The sequence below is a fragment of the Mchenga conophoros genome, linkage group LG5, assembly GCF_057382185.1.
Source record: "Mchenga conophoros isolate Kocher_MC1m ecotype Shallow Benthic linkage group LG5, M_conophoros_male_GT1.1, whole genome shotgun sequence".
Lineage (NCBI taxonomy): Eukaryota > Metazoa > Chordata > Actinopteri > Cichliformes > Cichlidae > Mchenga > Mchenga conophoros.
Window position 1 is genome coordinate 6736576 of NC_140530.1, and position 22827 is coordinate 6759402.

General features: G+C 40.2%; 1 protein-coding gene across 2 annotated transcripts; it reads right to left on the reverse strand.

Moving 5' to 3' along the window:
- Positions 1-744: 744 nt before the first annotated feature.
- On the reverse strand, positions 745-7514 carry LOC146573665 (EF-hand and coiled-coil domain-containing protein 1). Of its 2 annotated transcripts, none has more exons than XM_085272963.1 (8): positions 6782-7514; positions 4864-5305; positions 4626-4760; positions 4178-4248; positions 3739-3880; positions 2797-2884; positions 2258-2371; positions 745-1811 (listed from the first exon to the last, which is right to left on the reverse strand). In XM_085272963.1, exons 1-8 carry the CDS (start codon positions 7386-7388, stop codon positions 1602-1604), a joined length of 1809 nt encoding a protein of 602 aa, XP_085129089.1. In that variant the 5' UTR covers positions 7389-7514; the 3' UTR covers positions 745-1601. The 2 variants fall into 2 exon arrangements, with proteins under 2 accessions (XP_085129089.1, XP_085129088.1); XM_085272962.1 differs by having other exon boundaries at positions 4837-5305.
- Between the last annotated feature and the right edge of the window lie 15313 nt (positions 7515-22827).

Genomic DNA, 22827 nt, shown 5'->3' on the forward strand with positions numbered 1-22827 from the left:
AGTTATTAATATTGCTGCATATCATTTAGTACAGTTAATTAGCCATCAAGGAACATGCATTTATTTTATACTTGCTTCAGGAGGTATTCAGACCTCCTACATCTCTCCAATTTTTGCAGACATTTGTTTTGAAACGGCTAAAACTGACATTTTTCCACATTAATCCAAACTACACTGCCTACAATGATAATGTTACACAGTTCTCCTTAACAAAAACATTTAGACTCTTTGCTGCAGTAAATTGTGGTGCTATATTTACTCTTGATCTGTTATTAGAACTGGACTGATTGGACAGTGTAGAATGAAGCTCTTTCATATAGAAGAAGAAGAATTTACAAAACCTAAGCCATAAAGACCAATGATGTCTGCAGGTGCTATCCATAAAACTGTGACAAATCACACATCAGATCAGGCTCTCAAATGTTTCTAAAGCTTTCAGCGTACCAGGAAGCACAGTTCATCAATAATTGTGAACAGTAATTGTGTTTAAACCAACAGTACTCGCGCTTTGCCTGAAACGTAACTAAGCAAGTAGGGAAGCGACCACAGAGAGTTAAGATGACTCTAACAGACATTTAGAAGTTCTCTGCAGTGTCCGGAGAACATGCCATCTCAGCTGCACTACATTGCTTTGAGCTTTACCTTGAGGTAAGAGGCTGCCTGACAGCTCTCTGGTAGTTTGGCAAGCAGCATTTAAAACATCTGGAAGTCTGTTGGTGCATAAACTCTTTAGCCATAACTTCAAGCATTATTTCTGTCCAGCTGCTACCTAAAACATCTGAACAATGACACACGGCATCACGTGATGATGGTACTTCCTAGCAGCACATATGAGGAGGCTGATCAGACGTAAACGGTGAATGAAGGCTGCCAAATAGAGGGATGTTCTTTGAATAACACCTCGTGTGTGCTGACACAACCTGAGATATGACCTGATATTCTCCGACTATCCTCAAATCATCCAAATAAAGCTTAGACTCAAAGCGGATACATTAGAAGAGACACAAGGATAGCAGTGCAGTTTAATGGGGGTTTTCAGTGTTATCTGATTAGAATGAAACCTGGAAAACATTAGCTTTTCAAAAAATAAAGGTATTTGGATATATTTTAACACAACTTAATGAGACAATAATTACACAAGAATCACTGAAGTACAATATATTCCACCAAACGTGTCTAGTAGACGTTTGCTATACTAGTAAATGAAAGCTGGATGAACTGGTCTCTTTGAAGAGTCTCTTGGATGTGCTTTTCTTTTCAGCTTGAGTGTGTTTCAGATCAGATGGCCTTGGAATTTCTGTCTTCACAGAAATGGAAGAAAAGTCCAGTAAAAACAAATAATCATTCAACCTAAACAGATGCGGAATAAAACACTAGCAGACTAAATTACATAAATTATTTCATTATTAAATACTTTAAAAATTACATGGTGCAAACAAGCTAATCATGCAATACAGCACATGTGTTACAGCTGACTCAGCAGGAGATGAGCAGTGGGTTGACACTGCTAGTTTGATATCCTGAGGGTAGAAGCAGGAGTTTCTCTCTGTCTCTCCTCCTCCTCCGTCATCCTTTCTCCTCCATCTTTGAGCAGTTGTGGATCAGTGGACGGAGAGAGAATCAGCGACCTGCAGGATCTGGGACGGTCCCGGAGAAAGGGGAATAAAAGCTATTGAAAAAGTAACAAAAATGAAGAAATAAGAGCATTTGGATAAAACTGGATAGCTCAGAGCAGACGCACCAGCTCCACCCCTGCTGCACACATCCAAAGTATCCATCACCATCTTCCCCAGCCCCCTGCTGGACATGTTCTAGAAGAAAAAACAAACGTTTTCACTCATTGTAAGACTACTGCTAAGCCAAAACAGCATGATGTCATACCAGTGCTTAGCACAGTATACTGGCACATTGATTACACCCTGGTCTGAATCACTTAAATGTTAAGTAATCACAGATTCCTGATTTTTTTGTGTGTAATTTTAAACAGAATAAACACGAGTTAATGACAGGCTCGTTTTGTTGGGGTGGAAGCGTAGTAATGTTATATATGAGGTCCAAAATCCTACTTCAAATGAACTTAATTACACAGTGAATATAATATTTATATATAAACTATTATATACATTTTTATGAGCAGCACCTCTGTCAGCAGAGGCTTTTTAACGCATCACAAATACACATATAAAATGTAAGCAACAGAAAATGAAATGGAGGAACCACTAGATGGCGCTGATGAGGTGTAACAATGCACGAATACCTTGTTACGTAGCTGCAGCAGCAACGCGAGCGAATCAGTGAGTTTGCCCTCCAACAAAGACAGACGTGTTTTCGCATTTTCCTCTTGTGTCCTCTCCTCCTCTTCCTCAGGACTCTAGTGAACACGAAATGCATGCGCCCATTACAATCCTGTTCAAACTGGGTGGGTTTAAAAACAAAAAAAGCTCAGTGCTTCCAGGTGCATTTTTTTATAAGCTAAAGACCTCAAAGTCAGAGGATCCTCTATGAGCAGCACTTGGCGACAGTGAGAATTAAAAAGTCCCTTTTAAGAGGAAGAGACATCCAGGCTCAAGGAGCTAGATGAGTATGAGCCAGCTGAAAAGGATGTGTCAGGACATTCAAGACTTATATTGATAAGAAGATATTCTCCAACATTAAAGTGTATTTATAGCAACAACAACAAAAAATCTAGAAACGCAAATGTCAAAAATTATGATTTATAAGAAAAAATCTTTTGTTAATACATTTCTGACACTTTATATGTCAAACTGACAAAAAGCAAGAGCATCTTTTCCTCACCGCTTGTTTAAAGCCTCCCTGCGGCCGCTCTTGGTTTGGTCCTTTCTGACAGAAGTGCCCCCTGTTGTCTTTAGAAGTGCTGCTGAAACTGAAAATTTCAAATTTTCAGTTTTGATTCATCATTTAAAAAAAGTTGTTTACAATAATTTTCAGTCCAGTTCTTGTGTAACCTGGCATACTTCAGCCTTTTCTCCCTCTTTCTCTTCCTTAAGAAAGGCTTCTTGAAACCCACCCTACCACTTAGACCACTGGAGATGCTTCAGCAAAAAGCAGATGGATGAGCTGAAGGACCAGATGCATACATGGATGGATTTTTTCCTATTCCTCAAGAATATGTTCAGAGACTGTTCATCTGCTCTAGGTTTGTAGGCTTCCCACCTCTTCGTTTGCCCTCTACTTCTCCAGTTTTCTCAGTTTTTTAAGGACCCAATGCACACCACACTGAGATATCCAAAGTTTAATCCAGCCAAAGAAACAGGCTGTGGAGGAGCAGCTCACCTACTTATGGGAATGTTTGTGGTTCAATCCCTATCTGCTCCAGTCTGCATGTTAACTATCTTTTGGCAAGTTACTACCCCCAAGCTGCTCTCCGATGCATCCATCAGAGCATGAATGTGTGTGAATGTTTGATAAAAAGCACTTGCATAGGAAAAAGTGCTTGTGTGAACCAGTCCATTTACCATTAGTGTTGTCTGTGTAGAGAGTGAATGTTAAGATATGTGTTTGAGCTTATTGGTGCAAAGTAAAAAGTACACATCTTTGGTGACTTCGGTTGCCTAACCCTAAACATAAACCAATCATTTTTGTGTCGTGAAAACTGTTTTTTGAATTCTTCAACAGTAGAACAGATGTGAGAAAGCCAGCTGTATTTTGTTTTTGCTATCAATTTGTCAGATTAACATTAGAGAAAATGCCAAGTATGAACACAAGATGTTAGCTAACCCTTTGCTACAGCCGTGCATTCGTCCAATGTGCCTCTTCACCTCCATCAGGCAGCGCTGTTCTTCCTCTCTCATCCTACTGTCCTCCTCCTCTTCATCAGATGCAGCTCTTCCCTCCACTGCCCTCTGTAGACACTCAGCATCTGCAGACAGAGCAACTGCATAGTTCAGTCATCAAAGACAGCTTAGGGCCCAAGACTGCAGAATACTGAGGATTTCTCTTCTGTGGCAACTGTTAAAGAAATAAGGTTTTGGTTTCTTTGTGACCGGTTTCACATAGCGACAGCAAACAACCTCCCACAATTACAGAATACATACTTTTCCATAGCGACCAGTGATGTCCATAGAGTTACTGAGCAGTCTCTAGGCCTGTTTAAGTGGAGCCTCAATAAGACCACACTAACACTCTCATACTGATCTGTGTTTTTTCAGTTACTCACCTGTTTTGCTGCAAGTGTCTTTGGGGTGGTTCTGTTGACTTCCAGGGCTGAGGACACACGTGCAGCTGGTTCTGAGGGTGGTAAAAGGCAGAGGCCATACCTTAAATGCCTTTTTAAGGTAAATGTTTTTTTGTTTTGTTTTTACCAATTACATTTCAAATTTAATAGCATAGCAATAACTAAGTGATGCATGTACCATAATAATCAGAACTGTCCATTTTATTGCTATGCTCAGGTTTTGCATAACTAAGTTAAGTTGCTTATTAAATGTTATTTTCTAGGGGTTGCGTAAGGTCTCCTAGACACAAACTTGTGTGCAGCTTAACCTGGGCACCCTGTGGCATCAAGTTTCAAATCAGCAGAGTACACAAGCAAATGATGTGTAAATAGATGCACAAACACACCCATGTACTGAATTCCTTCACCTGCTCATGACCACACATGGTACCTGTATCTGTGCAGCTCAGTCTCAAGCTGGGTGATCCTGGACTGGAGTTGGGGCACAGACCGGGCCTGCTCCTGGATCAGCCGAACCTGCTGCAGCCCCGAGCTCAGAGCCTCCCTGGCCTCCTCTGCCCGCTTCCTGATGGAGATCACCAAAGATCATCTCACTAGTCTCCTACATCCACTCAAATATCATCCAGCAAGCTTTTAAAAACCTTCCACTGATGAATAGTAACTCCAACCTGATCTGAGTGTTCTCCTTCCTCAGTGCAGCCTCCACCCCCTGCAACTTGCGCACCTCCTGGTACGCCCACTGCAGCTCCTCCTCCAGATGCTTATTGAATCTGATGGCCTCCTCCAGCTGCCCATCACGTGAGGAGCGGATCAGCTTCAGCTCCCTTAGAAGTGGGTCTCTGATATCTCGTTTCCTTGCCACTCTCCTTGCTGAGTCTCCTGCAGCACTGCTTAACTGTCCTTTAATTCTTTGAGTTGGAACTAGTTTTCCCTGGATAAATGTGATGGAAGTCTTAGGCTTTGAAACCGTAGGGTTGTAGCAGGATGCAGAAGGGAGGGTGCTGCTCCTCTCCTGTCGGAGCGCCACCTCCAGGGCCAGGCAGCGGGCATCGCTCCCCTGCAGCGCTGAGCGGAGGTCCTCCACCAGCTCCCTTAGAACTGCCACCTCATCTGGAGAAGAAGAAAGAGGAACAAGTGAAGTGAAACCAGATCATGTGCATAATAATATATCCATAGTTTTACATTAATAACCTTTATAGGTGAACTTTAAAAGTGCGTGTATTTTCATTTTATTTTCATTTTATTTCATTTTATTTCATTTTATTTTCATTTTATTTCATTTTATTTTATTTTATTATTTTATTTATTTTATTTCATTTTGGGCGATCGTGGCTCAAGAGTTGGGAGTTCGCCTTGCAATCGGAAGGTTGCCGGTTTGAGCCCGGCTTGGACAGTCTCGGTTGTTGTGTCCTTGGGCAAGACACTTCACCTGTTGCCTACTGGTGGTGGTCAGAGGGCCCAGTGGCGCCAGTGTCCGGCAGCCTCGCCTCTGTCAGTGCACCCCAGGGTGGCTGTGGCTACAATGTAGCTGCCATCACCAGTGTGTGAATGTTTGTGTGTGAATGGGTGGATGACTGGATATGTAAAGTGCTTTGGGGTCCTTAGGGACGAGTAAAGCGTTATATAAATACAGGCCATTTACCATTTATTCTGCTGCATATTTCTTTTCATTAGATTTCAGTGATTTTACTTTTTACTCCACTATACCTGTCTGGCAAAAACGCTAAATATGTAGAAGATTTTAAATGAAGATATAAACATGATAACTATTAAGACAGATTCTCTTCATCCTTTTAGATACTCAGCATCTAGTTTGAGCTGCTTGTCATGTTTTATATGCCGATAAGTGGATGACAGTTCTACTAAACTACTACTGAATTTCCCGGAGAAACCCACCCGAGGGATTAATAAAGTTTCATCTAATCTAATCTAAACTTCTCTCATAATTTCATTTTTATAACAGTTTGAGACACAAAGAAGCTGAATGTTCCAAAACTTTATCAAAAACATAAAGAGAAGAATGAAAAAAACATCCCAATGGATAAATGCTTTCTTCTTATCTACAACAGTGATGACATCTTCTGTCTTGTGGAGCCAGTACCTCAGATTAAGAACAGATTACAGAACATAAACCATGTCTCCTACGCTAACTAAAGCCTGATTTATAATATGAACATTGTAATAATGTTACAGAGTTTTTGTGTGCAAGGTGACAATTAAGATCAGTGGAGGAAACCCTGAATGAAGCTGCAAATTAAACTTTCTTTAGTAAAACATATAAAAAGATAACAATTTTAAAACGCTTGTGCCCAAAAGCCCAGTTTGCCCGCCGCCATGACAGCTGTTACCGGGTCTTTGATAGTGTAATAATACATTTTGTATTAGCCTGGGATTATGCTGCACTAACAATTGGTATATGAAGTAGTGATATTATAGTGTTTGGTTGTATATAATTATAAGGTCATCCTGCACAATTTAATAAAGGTGAGACAGCAGAGCACATTCTAAACAGGGATTTGAAATGTTCTGGCTTCCATCATCGAGCTATTAAAATGCACATATAAGACAGACCTCCTTCTCCAGTACCTGGTTCACGGTGCTCTGAGGTCCGATCTTTCACAGATGTGTTGACTGATCCATTCTGGTCCTTTGTCAGATCAAAACTGACACACTTTCTCCGCCTAACTCGTGGCCACCGAAGCCGGATCTGTTTCTCTACCAGCTCTGTATCCTCGCTAACGGGCAGACGCAAGGCACACTCCCCGGTACCTCTACGCGCACTGCGCACACGGAAATACCCACAGAGCCGTGAGTGAAATTCTTTGAAAGAGAGCTGGCTGGGAAGCCCAGAGCATATATCTCTAAACTCTTCATCTTCCTCTTCTCGTTCTCCAGCTCCCGCTGTTTCCTTTACGGTCGCAGTTTTCTTTCCTACCTCAGCTCTGTTCAGTCCCAGAACGGCACAGAGCGCAGTGAAATCTTTCGCCGACACAGTATCGTCCCGGCTGGGGAAGGCCAGGTGGTGGAAGACTTCTTGCAGATATTGGTCTATTCCAGTGGCCAAAACAACGATTTCGTTCTCCACTCCAGGATCGGAGCAGTGGTGATGTGCCAGGGCGCTCCGGAGCCACTCGCTTTTACGCGCTGCGCGCGGTGAGGGCTGTACGCGCTGCATGGCCGGTGAAGTGCACATAAATTAAAAGATATTATCAAACGGAAGCAGACTGGAGAAATTAGCACTGGATGAGATCTAAAAACGTGTGAGGCTAAGACGATTTACGGGTTGGTGTGCCCCTGAGCATTTCCCTGAAAACCCTCACTTTACATTCCTCACAGCGACGCATCAAGTCAAGATCTGATCCCCGCCGGTAAGGGGAAAAAAGTACTAAGGGAGGGCTCCACCCTTCTGTGTGCATACAGTGACCGCATGAGCGTGCGTGTGAGTGCGTTAATACGTGTTTTTAACCGCTTACTGCGAAGCATTCCGGGTGTTTGATGCCTGTCATGAAAGTGGATCAAATGTCAGGTAGAAGAAATCTCAACAAAGAGCAAAAGATTTCCATATATGAATCTGTTGCACGTTTTTCAGTTAAATTGTGATCTGCAGGGTATTTTGTGACAACAACGCGTCCAGAATGAGTCATGGCGGGTTTCTCTTCTGCATCGGTCTCACTGGGCTGCCTGTTAAAGACGAGTAACCTGACTCCTTTTGGATCTTCTGTCCACTGATCTCACAAACATACCTTCCTTTAGAAGTCAAATGTGAATTTGTTTCTGGGAAGCTGAGCAACGTCAACCGGAAATACCTTCCCACACCCTGACCTCACCACTTATCACCCACCTGACAGCCAAAACAAAGAGGGCTTCTTGAGTTTACTTACCTGGGCATGACTGCACCACAAAGCGCAGATTCCACATTAATCACACTCCTCTGCTGCACTTACATGGCACACAGAAAAGAAATCAGTTCTTCAGAACTAGTGCCAAAACAATTTGTAAACCAACATTAATGCGTTTGACATTTAGGAAGTTTATCAGTCAGAAAAGCAAAAAAGCTTCTCAGCTGTGGTCACTGAGTTCTGTGTTTGGTTAGTTACTCACAAAGACTCATCTAAAGATGTCCTGTTTGGCTCCGAAGGCTTTTCCCAATAAATGTTGCCCTTTGTTTACACAAACGCAGCAATTAAAGCAAAGACAAAAGCAGTGCGTTTCCATGCAAGCACAGTCAGACAGACATTATTTCAACATACGTTGTACTCAGTACTCTTTGCTGCTCAACACAGACACAGATAAAGCTGTGTTAAAAGACTTCTGATGGAGCCGACTTTGTGTTTGTGAACATTTTATTGACTCAACAGAAGCCCTTCCCCTTTTACCTCTTCAAACTACAATATGATCCATTCAGGATGGAAGCTGTTGTCATGTTCTCAGTACATTTAATCCTTACATAGATATTCAGGAGTCACTGGTGTAGAGACACATTTGCCATTATGCAATCTAACATAACAGGCCTGCCATAGCATCTGTCATTAGGAAACTCATAATGCCAAGTTGTGGTACTTTTATAACAGATATTTTTGCTTATGGTTTACCACTAAAGGTTGGGCTGTACTAGAGTGCATTTCATGTTTCACACACAATCTGGCAATGTGACCAAACGAGAACATTATGAGCCGCTTTTAACTGAAACCTTTTTCAGCCGCTTAGCAAAGCAATGCAAATGCATCCTGCATTTTGGCTATCACCTCATCTCTACCTTTGGCTTTCAGACATAACAGTGATTTTAATCTATTCTCTAACTCTCAACAAGACAGTAAATAAGTATACTGTTAAAGTGAAAGTCAACAGAAATGAGTTTTGTTGACATTGCAGGAGAGGATTGAGACTCGTGAACGCAAATACCTTTTATGCATAACAGGAACGAAGAATACTCGGATACTTAAAGAAGGATATTTCTAAATGAATCATCACGCCTAGACCATTTAAGATAAAGACCAGTACTTTTTCTCATTTGCAAATCACACACTAACGTACGGGCTAGTTGGTGTGTTAATAGAACTTATAAAAGCTCACACAAGAAAATCCCAGATATTGTTTAGTCTGTTTTGGTTTCCAGCTGTAATCTGAAAATGCTTGACTGACAGTGCTCGACAGTGACTCATCGGAGGCTTTTACCCTGGAAAGGTGTTCTGTTTCAGTCAGTGCTATTTAAAGGCAAAAATAAAAAGTGTCCAGAAAATATAAAAGACAATTATCCCCTGAGGCCACAGGCACAAACATGTGGAGGCATGCAGGATAATAGAAGCCAATTTAAGTCCTTTGATTGTGTCTCAGAAACATTGTTTTTCCTTCCAAGGCAGTCAAGGTTGGGGCATGCACTACTGATATGGAAACAGGCACATATTACTTTTATTTGGGAGACAATGTTGGAGAAACAAGGCTGAGATGGTTTGGGCACGTACAGATGACGGATAGTGATATTAGACAAAGGATGCTGAACATGGAACTGCCAGGCAGAAACTGAAGGGTAAGACGACTGAAGGACAACATGAAGAGGGTTAATCTGCTGTGGTGACCCCTAAAGCAGCTGAAAGAAGAATGTCAAGTTTAATGCACATTACTTTTACACACCACACATGTACTTTTACAGTGGAAAAAGCAAAGTCAGTAAAGGTACTATATACCATATCTCGTTAGGTAAACCCCAAATTTGAACTCCAAGCCTGAACTATAGATGCAAAGCTTTGCTGTAGATACTAACTAACAGCACAGTTTCAGATAAAGAAAAACTAGTCACTAAAGTTAGCACTGGAGCAAGATACCTATTGAGTCAAAGAATAATAATAATTTAAAAAAAAACCAACAAAAAAAACCCAACTTCATCTTCTTATTTTTCACTAGTTTTATATCTATAAACCTAAAATGTGAAGTTTATGAAATCTTCACAACAAGCTAAAGGCCCTTAGCTGGTTTAGCAGACCGGCAGCTATAATCTCTTTGTTGGCTGGCAGACCTCCATCACAGAGTTAAATGTATTAAACTGTAAATAATGTATTTTATTGCTGTTGCTAAATAGTAACAGTTTGTCATACATTTAATCAAAAGCTATAAACAATAAATAATAATACAACTAAAGTTGTTGTTTTCTGATTACCTAACTGTCTACGGTTATAATAACTCTAAATAAGCAGATTTTCAGAAACTAGACAATGTTGCATTCAAATCAGCTGTCACAGATTTAGAGGATACTTTATTAGGAACATGTCTTCAAGTGCTCATTAAGACAAATGTCAGCTAATCACATGGCAGCTCACTGCATTTAGTGATGTAGATATAGTCAAGATAACTTGCTGGAATTAAGTTAAGGATGGGTAAGAAAGGGACTTTAAACATGAAGTGGTTGTTGATGCCAGGCTGGCATTTTATCCACACGTGCTTTTCTAGGGCTTGCTGCAAATTGTATAAAAAAGAAAAGAATATCCGCCAAGTGCCAGATCTGTGGGCCAAAAAACCTCGTTGATGGAAGTTTTTAAAGTTTTCAGTGACTTAAACAAACTTTGTGGATCTTGAAACTTGAAACACATTATAATTCATTTTGCACAGTGATGCACGTGTGATGCATGATGGTAACAAACTGAGGCAAACGTTAAACAGCACCGATTTTATTTATAGAAATAAATGAATTGGTTATTAGTAACCTGGTTGCTAATAACCCATTCTGGTTATTAGCTACACTAGTTACACTAGTTACACTACTTAGTTCAACTGAAAGGAAAAAAGAACACTATATGCAGAAATGACTTTTTATGTGTGTTTAATAATCAGCTTAAAGGGGACCATAAAAGGGGGGTTTTAAGGGTGGGCCTTAACCCTGAGTAAACACTATTTAAATGTAAATGCATGAATGCTCTTCTCTCATGAAAAGTATATGTTAAAGTGAGCTCATATTGCACTATGCTACAAACAAAAAGCCCACACAGTGTGAAAGTGTCCTTTGGTGCTAGTATTACATTTAATTGTTAGCTGTCAGCTCAAACCTGTGGCCACGCATCCAACGAGAAAAAAACAGACAACTTGTCATGAGGATTTTCACAGAGACAACTCAAGTTGCGTTGTGTGAGAAACTCACGCATTGTTTTTGTTTAATTAAATCTCGTGTTTCTCCATCAAAGATGCTTCAAAAAAAAATATGAGAAGGAGCTTAAATAAATTGCATAATAGGTGTTTTGATAGAGCTAAATGCCGCATGTGTGTGTTTGTGTGGGGTAATTAGTAGTTAATATGAGACAGCAGGACCCCCCCTTGAGTCCTGCTGTCATCCTGCCCCCCTCTGACAGACAGTCCTCCAGCTGCTGCCTGCTCGGGGTGAAAGGACCTGATCTGAAAATGAAAGGATGGGAAGAAACAACAAGAGGCTATAAATAAAGGGGAGGTGGAGATCTAAAATCGTGTGTGTGTGTGTGTGTGTGTGTGTGCGTGTGTGTGTGTGTGTGCGTGCGTGCGTGCGTGTGTTCGTGCGCTCATGCATGCAAACCCAAGTGTCCTGTTGTTCACCTTGGAGAGGAGGAGTGAGGCACTATCAGTATTGATTGCAGTTGGGTTAAGGCTTAGCGTTGCACTCCCATATGTTCTTCCAAGGGTCAACTAAAAGCCAAATAGAACCACAGACTCCTAACACTCACACACACACACACACACACTCACCACCTTTTTTTAAAGTAGTGACACTGACAGATATTTTATGCCAGATTCACTGAGGGACTCGAACTGGTTTACCCTGCAGTTGTGCTGAGGTCTCTGAATGCGGGGGGAGCTATTGTTTGTCCACTCACTTTTTCACTGATGATGCACAGCTTCTGTGTTTCAGGACTGTGACACATGTCAGGGACTAAAATGTGGGTCGCACAATGTTACCACAGTGTCACCTGTGGCTGTAAAAAGTGCAGGTTCAGATGCTGGATAAAGGAAATAGATAATGTGGCAAAGCAAGTAAAGACTTCAGCTGTAAAACTGACTAAACCCTAACCTCCTGTAGCAAAACCTCTACACTAAAGGGAAAATCCCTTTCGCAGTTTGTAAGTGAAAAATACAACAACAAAAAAAACCTTTGAAAAGAATCTGTGATTTAGCTTTCCTTTTGTTTGAACTTCCTGATTCCATTGTCAGGCATTTTTATAATAAAAGAATAGCAACCTGACAGATGCATGTGTTGGCATTCCCCTCTGTTCTGACATCATGAAGCTGAGTTTCGATCCTGAATCAGGGTTGTCATGTGGATGCTCAAATGGATTATGTAACCATTTTGAGTTCTTCATTAGAATTTAACCATTCTGCAACATTTTTCCTGGAAGGTGGGTGTTTGGTCTCCGGCAATGTTAAGGTGTAAAACCAAGGACCTGAATTTACCCAACAAAACACCGCACTCTTATTCACTTCATGTCCACGACTTAGCTTCGCAGGCGTATAACATCTGCCTCTTTTCCACTAGTACCTTCTCAGCTCAGCTTTTTGCAGTTTTCACTAGGTGGTATTACCTGGAGTACTTTTTAGTACATACTCATCCAGGGTTCCAAAGGAGCTGAGTCAATCCAAAAATGTGATGTCAGCTGACTACATGACACAAGTTGACCAAATAGAGATGTCAGTCGATGAGTCGTGAGAATGACTCCAGAAAATTCAAAACTGCCACCCAAATCTGCCAAACCAAGACCGAGCAGCAGGTGTACCGTCGCCTCGTCGTCCTCCATTGTTGTGTTGTGTTGTGTTTGGGGAGTAACGGAATACATGTACCGCCGTTACATATTTAAAATACAAAACATGAGTAACTGTATTCCGTTACAGTTACCGTTTAAAAGGGTGGTATTCAGAATACAGTTACTTTGTTGAAATAAATGGATTACACGGCGGTACTTCCCTGTTTCACTTTGTCGCGGGTCAGGACTGTTTGGGTTTTGTTTGACAGCTACGTTCTTTGTTCCAGGCGGCAGCGTTACGGTTGCCATGGTTACAGGGCGACGCTCTCTCTCTCTCTGCGACTGTGTGTTTCCTGGGTGAGAGAGCGCCTTTTCGTTGTTGTTGTTGTTGTGCTAAGCTAACAGGCAGAATGCTACAAGCATAGCTCTAAAGCAGGGGTGCCCAATCCCGGTCCTCGAGAGCTACCGTCCTGCAGCTTTTAGATGCAAATCAAATGGTTTGATTACCTCTTCAGCATGCCATCGTGTTTGGCAAAGGCCTGATAACAAGCCATTCATTTGATTCAGCTGTGTTGGAGTAGGGATGCATCTAAAAGCTGCAGGATAGTAGCTCTCGAGGACTGGGATTGGGCAGCCCTGCTCTAAAGAATGTAGCATCATGGGCAGTGTAGTCCGTGTTGCAGGGAGAATGGACTGCCATACACGTTATGTGTCTGTGAGCGCGAGGAGGGAGAAAAAGGGAAGTGGAAAGGTACGAGTTGTCATCGAGGAAAAACGGGAGCTGGAAGCATGTAAATATAATAATAACCACTGCAGCCAAGAAGAGTGCCTGACGAGCCCAGTTGTAAGTAAGCTATTAAGACTCGACTGTACACCATGTTCGTGTTTTCCTCCGAAAACAATAAGTTCCGTTGGAGCAGCCTTTCAACGCCTCTCTCTGTCTCTCGCAAGAAAAGTTGACCCACACAACAAAGTAAAGCTATTTTTCGGCTACGAGCTGACAGGGACCCCGCCGTATTAGTCAGAGGTCCCTTTACTACAGTTCGGAGTCGTGGACTTTCAGTAATAGTAATAAATCACACAGCAATAGTACATTCACGTAGTCGTAAAAAGCATGATAATATATTAAGTAATCCAAAGTATTCAGAATACGTTACTGTCATTGAGTAACGTAACGGAATACGTTACAGAATACATTTTGGGGCATGTATTCTGTATTCTGTAATGGAATACATTTTAAAAGTAACCTTCCCAACACTGACCGTAATGGAAAACGACCAAATGTTGAGTCGAGCTGAAGGATCAGAACTCACTCAGCTCACTTTGACAAATGAGCTGCTTGATTTGTCAGCACAGTTTTTACGTTTCTATGCAGTATGCAAAGTCACACGATGTCTCTGTGGGTGTTAATTTGATAGCCAAATGCTATTAAAAAAATACGGCCTATGCAGTGTGCTTGTATATGATCAAGGATCTTCTATCACTGATGACTACACTGGATTTGAATCTTTGTACATGTGCACTTGAACAGCCATATTGTGTGAGACATAACAGGTAACTTTAATTTATGACAGAACAAATGAGCTTTTGTCAGCTCAGAACGCTTTGATGATCTCGACTGTGTGTGCTCAGGTGTGGCCATCTAAAGGATGCAGAGTGGGACAATTGTTGACCTAAATCTGACAAAATAATCAACTCTAGAGAGTCAAGGAGACTTTATATGAGGCAGCTGACATGACTTTTAGAGAGCAGAGAGATAAAAAGGGAGGAATGAGCAAAATGGGTAAAAGTATAGACAGAAAAGCACAAAATGGCTAAAGAAAGAACGGGCGAAAAGTTTACAGTGTATCAATACAAGAGACGCACAAAGAACTGATTCAAACAGCTGTACAGCTCTGACAACAAAAGTTGTTTTTTTTAACTAAGTTTTAAAATAGTTTCAGATTTTTACTAAAATAAATAGGTGGGAATAATGCAAGAAGTGTCTTTCACAGAGACAAACATGTGAGCTTCCTATCTTATTTAAGCTAGCTGGTTTTGTATTAAAGCACATGGAACATACTCTATACTATCTATACAGCAACAAATACAAGAAAGAGAAAATTACTAAGAAAAGTAATTTGTTACACTATTCATTACTTTTGCATTACTCCATAAAAGGCCTGAAACACATTTTCACATAATTACCAGTTAACAATAAAAACCTGAGGCTGCCACACACACTAACACAAATCCCCATCCTAATGAGGACACACATGATCTTTCTTAGTGTTTGCACGTGAAAACAAACTTAAAAAGCAGCCCAAAGAGACCAAAGAGATCACTACAGTGACTCTGCTGTGGAAACATCAACAGGTACAAGTGGAGGATGCAATCCTGACTACTCATCACTGACTCTGCTGAAGATCAGGCTAGGGTTGGTGTCCATTTGATTTTAATGTCACTCTGGGTTCTTGGCTAGCTTTGTGTTAGCATACTGTCTGTGCAGATGCTTGCAAAGAGCTAAAGTTGTGTTAGCGGGATAGTGCAGTTCTTTCTGTCCTGGCAGCAGTCTGCAGTTTATCATCGTGCACTTGTGCTTTTGTGTAATTACAATAAATTTTGTGTCCTCAAAAGCTGCAGACCACACCACCTTTTCTCCAACATCACACAAAGTGAAATCAGCTGGTTGCAGCACAAGTGGAACAGGAAGGAAAAAAGCACGTGTTTGATGTTTTTGTCCCTCTTTCTTCTTCACCCAGCATACAAATAACTGAAGACCATTTGTAATGCAAGTAATGACATTATTGTAACTGTAATGTAATTACTGAATTTAGTCAAGTATGCTGTTACATTACTGCATCACTAAAAACGGAATGTGATTACAGTAACATGTTATGCTGGAATGTGTTACACCTAACACGTAGCAACTTTAAATGTTGTAACGTGTCCTGGAATTGTTGTCATTTTTCTGCCTTTGAGCTAGCAAGCATCATTTGTAGAATATAGTCAACAGTTATTAATAGTTATTAATAAAATTCATGTTTAAATGCAGTCGGTTGTGTTTATATGTGTACAGTGTTTTTAAACCTTAAGCAAACCAGCTATTTTAACAGGTTAAATGGGCACAATACTCACCAAAGTGTCACTGTTCATATAAACATTTATAGTGAACATCGAGAGATACAAAAAAAAATCCTTTTTTTTCAGTCCAGTAACTGTCAAACTGTCCAGATGGTCGGACATCCTTGAACGACTTTGCACATAATTTGTTACAGATCATAAAGTGCTGGCATTTTTCCTCCATTCAAAGACGGTCAGTTTTGAAGCCAATCCACTTCCTTTGTGGGTGTGAACAAAGGTTATGAAGTTGATTGTAGAAGGATGTGGATTAGCTTTAAAACACCCCTCATGTGGACTAGCCCCTCTTCCCAAACAGCCCCCTTTCATTGCGACCATGCAGTCCGTGATAGATGAGGACAATGTCAACAAGAGCCTCAACATGAGAAATTGGGTTCGACAAGAAGCAGGCCTGGAGATTGCTCTCTCAGCGGTGATGGGATTTATCTTGTGTCTCTGTGTTACTTTGTAAACAGCAGTGTGCAAACATTTCCCCATTCTTGAGATATCAAAGGAGTGGCGGTCTATACCTTTAAGCTGTCCCACCTGTGTGCAAGGTCATGGCAGATATAGAACACACACATACACACTCAGGCACACAATTTACCAACCACATTCCTAAGTGCCCGTGATGAGAAGTTTAGAGGGAGCAGATAAGGCATGTGGCTACAGGTAGAGCTGCTGCTCTGAGCTTCTACATTCCCACTGAAAGGACAGTGTCTGGGTGTGACTGCAAATCATCCCACTGTCTTGTACAACTCCAAGGCTTAGTCATTTGTAAACATAAAGTTTGCTCATAATTGTGGGTGTTAACACATTTTTACATGCGTTCCTTTTCGATTGCACATTCTTGCTTGATCTGACGTTCCCAATTAAGTCAGGTTTACTCACCATTATTTAGGTATATGAAATTTAAGAAAGTGCTTTTGACAGAGATGTCAGCTAGGTCAGTCCTTAACTTGAGAATTTAATCTTGTCAAAATCAAAATTACCACTGTGAGCAAACCAAATAATAGAAGTGTTGTTTCCTGTGTGGCTGTTAGCTGTCACTTCAGTGTAATCCTCGTCCACCCCATTCACTTCACAGTTTTCATCAGAACCAGCCATCAAACTGATCACCATAATCCTTCTTCAAACTAGTGTTTGACTGTGCAAAAAAGGCTGTACTCCAGAAAATAAAAGATTTATAGTATACTACAGTCAGATGTGTTCCTATTTAATCACCAGTCACCCCAATATCTCACCCCAGCTGAGAAACAGCTTCATCCCAGAAGCTGTGAGACTTCTCAATGCATAATGGGCATGAACTGTTGTTGTAGCACCTTAATCACTACTGACACTTACTGACACGTCACTTTATCAGTGCTGGTCATCATGCCCTTTTGCTGCTAAAGTATTTATACTTGCATTTCTATATCTACACTCCATACTGGTACTCAGGTTTATTTGTATTATTTTATTACTTGTTATTCTGTGTTTCTGGTTATTTTTGTTTGGTGTTTTAGTTTTTTATTCTGGTTCTTTTCGCTCGCGGACCGTGTGTACATATTTTGTTCCACCTCATGTAAACGTGATGCGAATGACAATAAAGCTTCCTTGAATGCTTGAATAGAATCATCCAGTTTACAGTTTCTTACTGTAAAATGTTTAAAGTACTGAAAGCTTTATGAGACTGGTTGAAATGATAAAAGTTTCCACAATGATTTATAAAATTCAGTTTTGTTATGACCAGCAAAAACAACAACAACTGAGTCAGTTACTGGGGAGTTTGAATGGTGTTTCTATCAGGCAGAAACACAAAGTAGGAGCAAAAAGGATTAAAAGTTTCATACACGTTGGATTCGGTCCATTTGATGGGATTGTGGCAAAGAGGAAGTGCACTGCATTGGCACTTCAGTATTAGCTTCATTCAGAGGTTGCTGCTGGATTACAAATAGAGGGAGACTCTCTGTTAAGGTCCCCATCGCTGCACTATATCTGTTAATACCTAATACTTCTATGATGTAACGTTAACTTTAAACATCTCAAACAACCCATAACAGCATCTTTATTAAGGAACCTTTGACACTAAAGAGCTGGATAAAAACAATAGCAGACACTAGTAGATCGTGGCTCAAGAGTTGGCAGTTCATCTTGTAATCGGAAGGTTGCTGGTTCGAGCCCCAGCTCGGACAATCTCAGTCATTGTGTCCTTGGGCAAGACACTTCACCTACTGCCAGCCTACTGGTGTTGGTCAGAGGGGCTGATGATGCGATATGGCAGCCTCACTTCTGTCAGTCTGACCCAGGGTAGCTGTGGCTACAACAGTGAGTGAATAGTGGAATTGTAAAGCACTTTGAGGGTCTCAAAAAGTGCTATATAAATGCAATCCATTATTATAAGGGGAAAACGCACATTAAATAGTTCTGTAGGCAGGACAGTTTTACATAGTAAATATCAACATAAAATAAACAGAACATACATTTGCATCTTTGTCTCAGACACACAAAAAAACTTGATGAATCCCTTTAAGGTTAGTGAAGTAAATAAAAGCTTTAAAAAATGTTTTGTGTTGGTCCATATTCTGCCTCGAAACAGCAAATAATACAAATGAGAATCCCCAAACTTCCTGTGGACTTGTTTCTACTTTCTGGTTAAAAAAAAACTTCAGCTATACATGTAACAAGTCTGGGCAAATTTAATCTTGGCTGTTTAGCTCACTGTGCTGTGGCTTTTGTTGGCACTTTATGAAACTGGATGCATATGGATGTTAATGAGACCTGCATACAGTAAGTCTGGGGTATACTGAATACTAAAGACTTGACATACTAACTACATACTAGAAAAAGAATGATGAAATTCTGTAATTCCAAAATTACAAGTGGCGGTCTTCACTGGGGAAGCTTTTTTTTAGTTCTTTTTATTTTGCTCTAAGCACACAGGAATGGCTAAGCCAGTTGTTTAGATTAGAAGTCTCACCGTAAGATCAATGTTACCTGACAGCGAGGCTTGTAACAGAAGGAGACTGAGACCTATAATGCATCAAGTAAGAGGATCTTTGGTCTGAAGTGGATCTGCACTCCTTATGAAGGGCTTTGGAAACTCTTCAGAAGCAGCAGTGTACCCAGGAGATCAAAGTTTTCGTTCTTTGGTTACGGTTTCCCCTGCTTATATTTATCACTATACTGCCACCATGTGGCTGAGAAATGGCAGTGTCAGAGTGGAGGCTTTGTGCTCTCTTCATTTTGGTGGGACGTTTGTGCATTTATTCAGTCAAACTGTACAGTACAACTCAGACAAGTAAATTCACAGTGTTTTACAGAGAGATAGAAGGAGCGATTTAAAACCGATAATAGAAATATAAACAGACATAAGAAGTGACGAGCTGTTTCAAAGTGACAAAGTGGGTGAGAACACTACTTATCCATATTCTTAGTTAACATTCTTGATTTGATTTAACCATATTTCACATGTAATCTGCAATAGGCAAACATCTACTATCCCGGGTTTGTTTATGTTTTGCACTTTTACAGATTATATAATATAACATCTTGGTTTAAATCAATTCCTACAAGTTTGTTAAGTTAACATGTTCTTTATTTCAACTGTTAATTTGTTTAAACTTACCTTACCTACCTGTCTTCCAGAAACAAAAGGAGGAAATGTAGTTTTACTTCCTGCTTTATAGTTTCTTGGTTAATCCGAGGTCACAGGAAGAGACCAAGTGCAGAAGGGGAAGAATTCTTGTAATTTAATAAAGTTGATTTTAGAGTGTTTATGGAGAAATTGATTTATTGTTGTAATATGTATTGATTACACCAGTAACCAGTTATGTTGCCAGTAAAGAGTAGCAGTAGAGGTTTGAGTATGATAATGTTCATCTTACCTACTGAATGGAATAGGCCAGAGGAGAAATTGTTTGGTTAAGTGGACTATTTAAGCAGAAGAATTCAGGTGTTTGGGGAGAAAGGACCAGGTCAGTGTAGCTGAGTTGAGTTGAGTTGAGTTGAGTTGAGTTGAGTTGAGTTGAGTTGAGTTGAGTTGAGTTGAGTTGAGTTGAGTTGAGTTGAGTTGAGTATTTATTTTTTGGTCACAAACACTGGACAGCATCAGTCTCCTGCACTTCGTTGGCCTCTTAAGTCAGGTCTTACCACACTCACAGATGTCCATGTTTATATGGTAAAATAAAAGTACCTTCACTTTGCTTTGTTCTAATTCTGGGCACACAGAGAACACCTGTCACTGCTGATCTGAGAGTGCTGCATGTTTTGTAAGGCACAAGTAGATTTGAAAACGCAACTGAGTGATAATGATTTGTCACTTAAAAATTATTATGCATACCGGTACATTTTAAACAACTTTGTTGGACTTATCTGGACATTTAACAAGAATATCATATTTTTACACCAACAAAATTAAATTTTTGTGTGATTTTCATACATGGCTGCTTTTATATTTCACATTTATGTAGATACACTTTATAGAACTTATTTAATGTATTTTTTACTGTGTTGTTCACCCTGTTCTGTTTTTGATATGTCAGTCTAACATGCATTCTTTAGTCTTACATTTAGTACAAATTATTACTCCTAATATAATGATAATAAAAATAATGCTCTCGGTGTGGTTGTGGTATTTTGAATTTAGCTGCAGAATAATCACATCAAAACCAAAGTATCATAAACCTGTATTTTATTCACAGTATGATACAGAAAATATATTAAATGTTTAAAGAGAGTCATTTTATTATTTCATTAAAAACTTTGAGTTCATTTTGAATGTGAATGCAGAAAGATATCTTTAAAAACATATGGATGCTGCAATGGTATGAATTTCAAAATTCATACCTACATCACCTTGTTCTTCAACTTATTGCATTCACAAGATTTTTAAAAACACTTCACCTCTGACCTTGATCTTAAGGCCGAGGTCACTGAGATGTGATGTCATCCAAGATTTTAGTAGATAGAGTTTGAAACTCAGGTGTCGCTAGCCTACCCGTCCGGCAGGGTCCTGACAATACCCCATCTGTCTTTTATGGCTGACAGTAAAAAGGGTTAGTTTTGAGAGCAACTTTTAATTTAGTTTTAGCCATATCTTTTGACTGAAGCGTCATTTAGTTATTGTCAGAATTTAGACATCTGAATTCATGTGATTACTAAATATCATAAGATTCTTTTTGACTAAATCTAAAATGATACAGTTTCCTGGGCATGTCTTACTGCCATGGTTCTTGGTGTTGGACCCAGTGTTTTGAATTATTGATTTGGTTTCTGGTTTATAGGGTTCACATTTTGGCATATTTGGTTCTATTCCTTGTTCCTCTCTGCTTTAGAGTTAATTCCTCACTCAGTGTTTATCATCATGTTTAGTCACCTGCATTAGCTTCATTTGTGTGTCTGTGTATCACGTTAAACTCTCAGTTTGCGTGTGTTCCTTGTCCGATCCTCGTTTATGCACTGTAAAATCGAATTAGCTGATAAAACTTTAAAAAATTATACAGACTCATTGGCTCAAAAAACAAAGTAAAGCTTGCTTACAATAATTAAGTTAGGACATCTTACTCATTCTGATGCTGTGTGTCTCCGGGAGTCAAGGTTTCAGTCTGTTTACTCCTCCCGTACGCCATGACTGCAGATAAAGCTTTTTTTTTCATTTATTTCTGCCTCCTGACTTCTGCATTTGGGTCGACTCTCTGCCTACCGCACAGTGGTCCATCACACATGCTAACTGGAGCTCATCTCTCCAGAAATTTTTCAAGCCATTTTTATATTTTGATGAAAGTGTCGGTCCATTTCATTTGTCTTCATGCTGTGACCCAGTATTTGTGTTTCAACATCTGGAATTATATTCTTTGATTACTGATCTTCGTGTTTTTGAGTTTTTTATTTAGTTCTCTCTCCCTTAACGTTTATCTCAGCCTGCAGTTAGTCTCTGTTCCCGTGTTTTCCCTGTTCTTTATATCCCTGTGTGCCACATCTAGTGCTTTTGTATTTCTTCTGTTCCAGAGTCTGTCGTGTTTCCATTTCAAGTCGTGATGTCATTCTTCCTGTTTTATTTTGATAGTCCTTGCCTTATGTCAGTGTATTCTGATTTTCTTTCTTTTCCCCCTGTGTGCCCCTCTGTGTATCTGTGAACCCTTGTTTCCCCTCCTTGTGTTTTATTCCACGTTTTCCCCAGTCCGTTATGTCCGTGCTCTCTCTCCTCCTGTCTGAACCTCTGTGTACTTCCTGTTTTACTTTGACAGTCTCTCGTCAGTATGTGTCATGTTGTGTTCACTCCTGCCCTGCCTTGTTACAATTATCTGTGTCAGCTGTGTTCCCCATGTGCTCCCACTTCCCTCGTTTACCCTCTGTGCATTTATGTCCACGTCTCCCTCAGTTCAGTGTTGCGTTCTCCCTCGTGCTGTGTGTGATTCTCCCTGTGTTTCCTGGTGAGCTTTATCTTTAGTTTTTCCCCAGTTGTATTACTCGTGATCTGTCTTTCCAGCAATAAAGCTGTGCTTTCTGAGTTTATTCCCCGTGTCCCCGTGAGTTTGCGTTTGGGTCCTCTCCTGCCTGCCACACAGCCTAATCATGACAGACACATGCCTTTGTTTTTATTTTGTTATTATCTTGTTTTTTGTCAGGAAGGGAAAAAAAGATCATTGGCTAAAAAGCAAGTGGTGCTAAAAAGAAACAGGTCGAGAAACATTTGGCAACTAATTAGATTAGTTGGCAACAACTCTGTAACATTGCTAATGCAAACAGGCCAAGACTGACATAATCCCTACATCAAATATCTGAATGTAAGTGAGGTGTTTTTGAATTAAAGTTCTCTTTAAAGTTATGTACAAACTGTAGAAATGGGTTAGCATCACT

What these genes read in the sequence shown, in the direction of transcription:
- LOC146573665 (XM_085272962.1), bottom strand. Translation starts at nt 7,388, where the DNA reads ATGTGCACTTCACCGGCCATGCAGCGCGTACAGCCCTCACCGCGCGCA. An exon ending in ATGCACGGCTGTAGCAAAGG is followed by an intron (nt 2,885 to 3,738) that starts GTTAGCTAACAT and finishes TGAAATTTTCAG; the next exon opens with TTTCAGCAGCACTTCTAAAG. An exon ending in AGGGAGGCTTTAAACAAGCG is followed by an intron (nt 2,372 to 2,796) that starts GTGAGGAAAAGA and finishes CGTGTTCACTAG; the next exon opens with AGTCCTGAGGAAGAGGAGGA.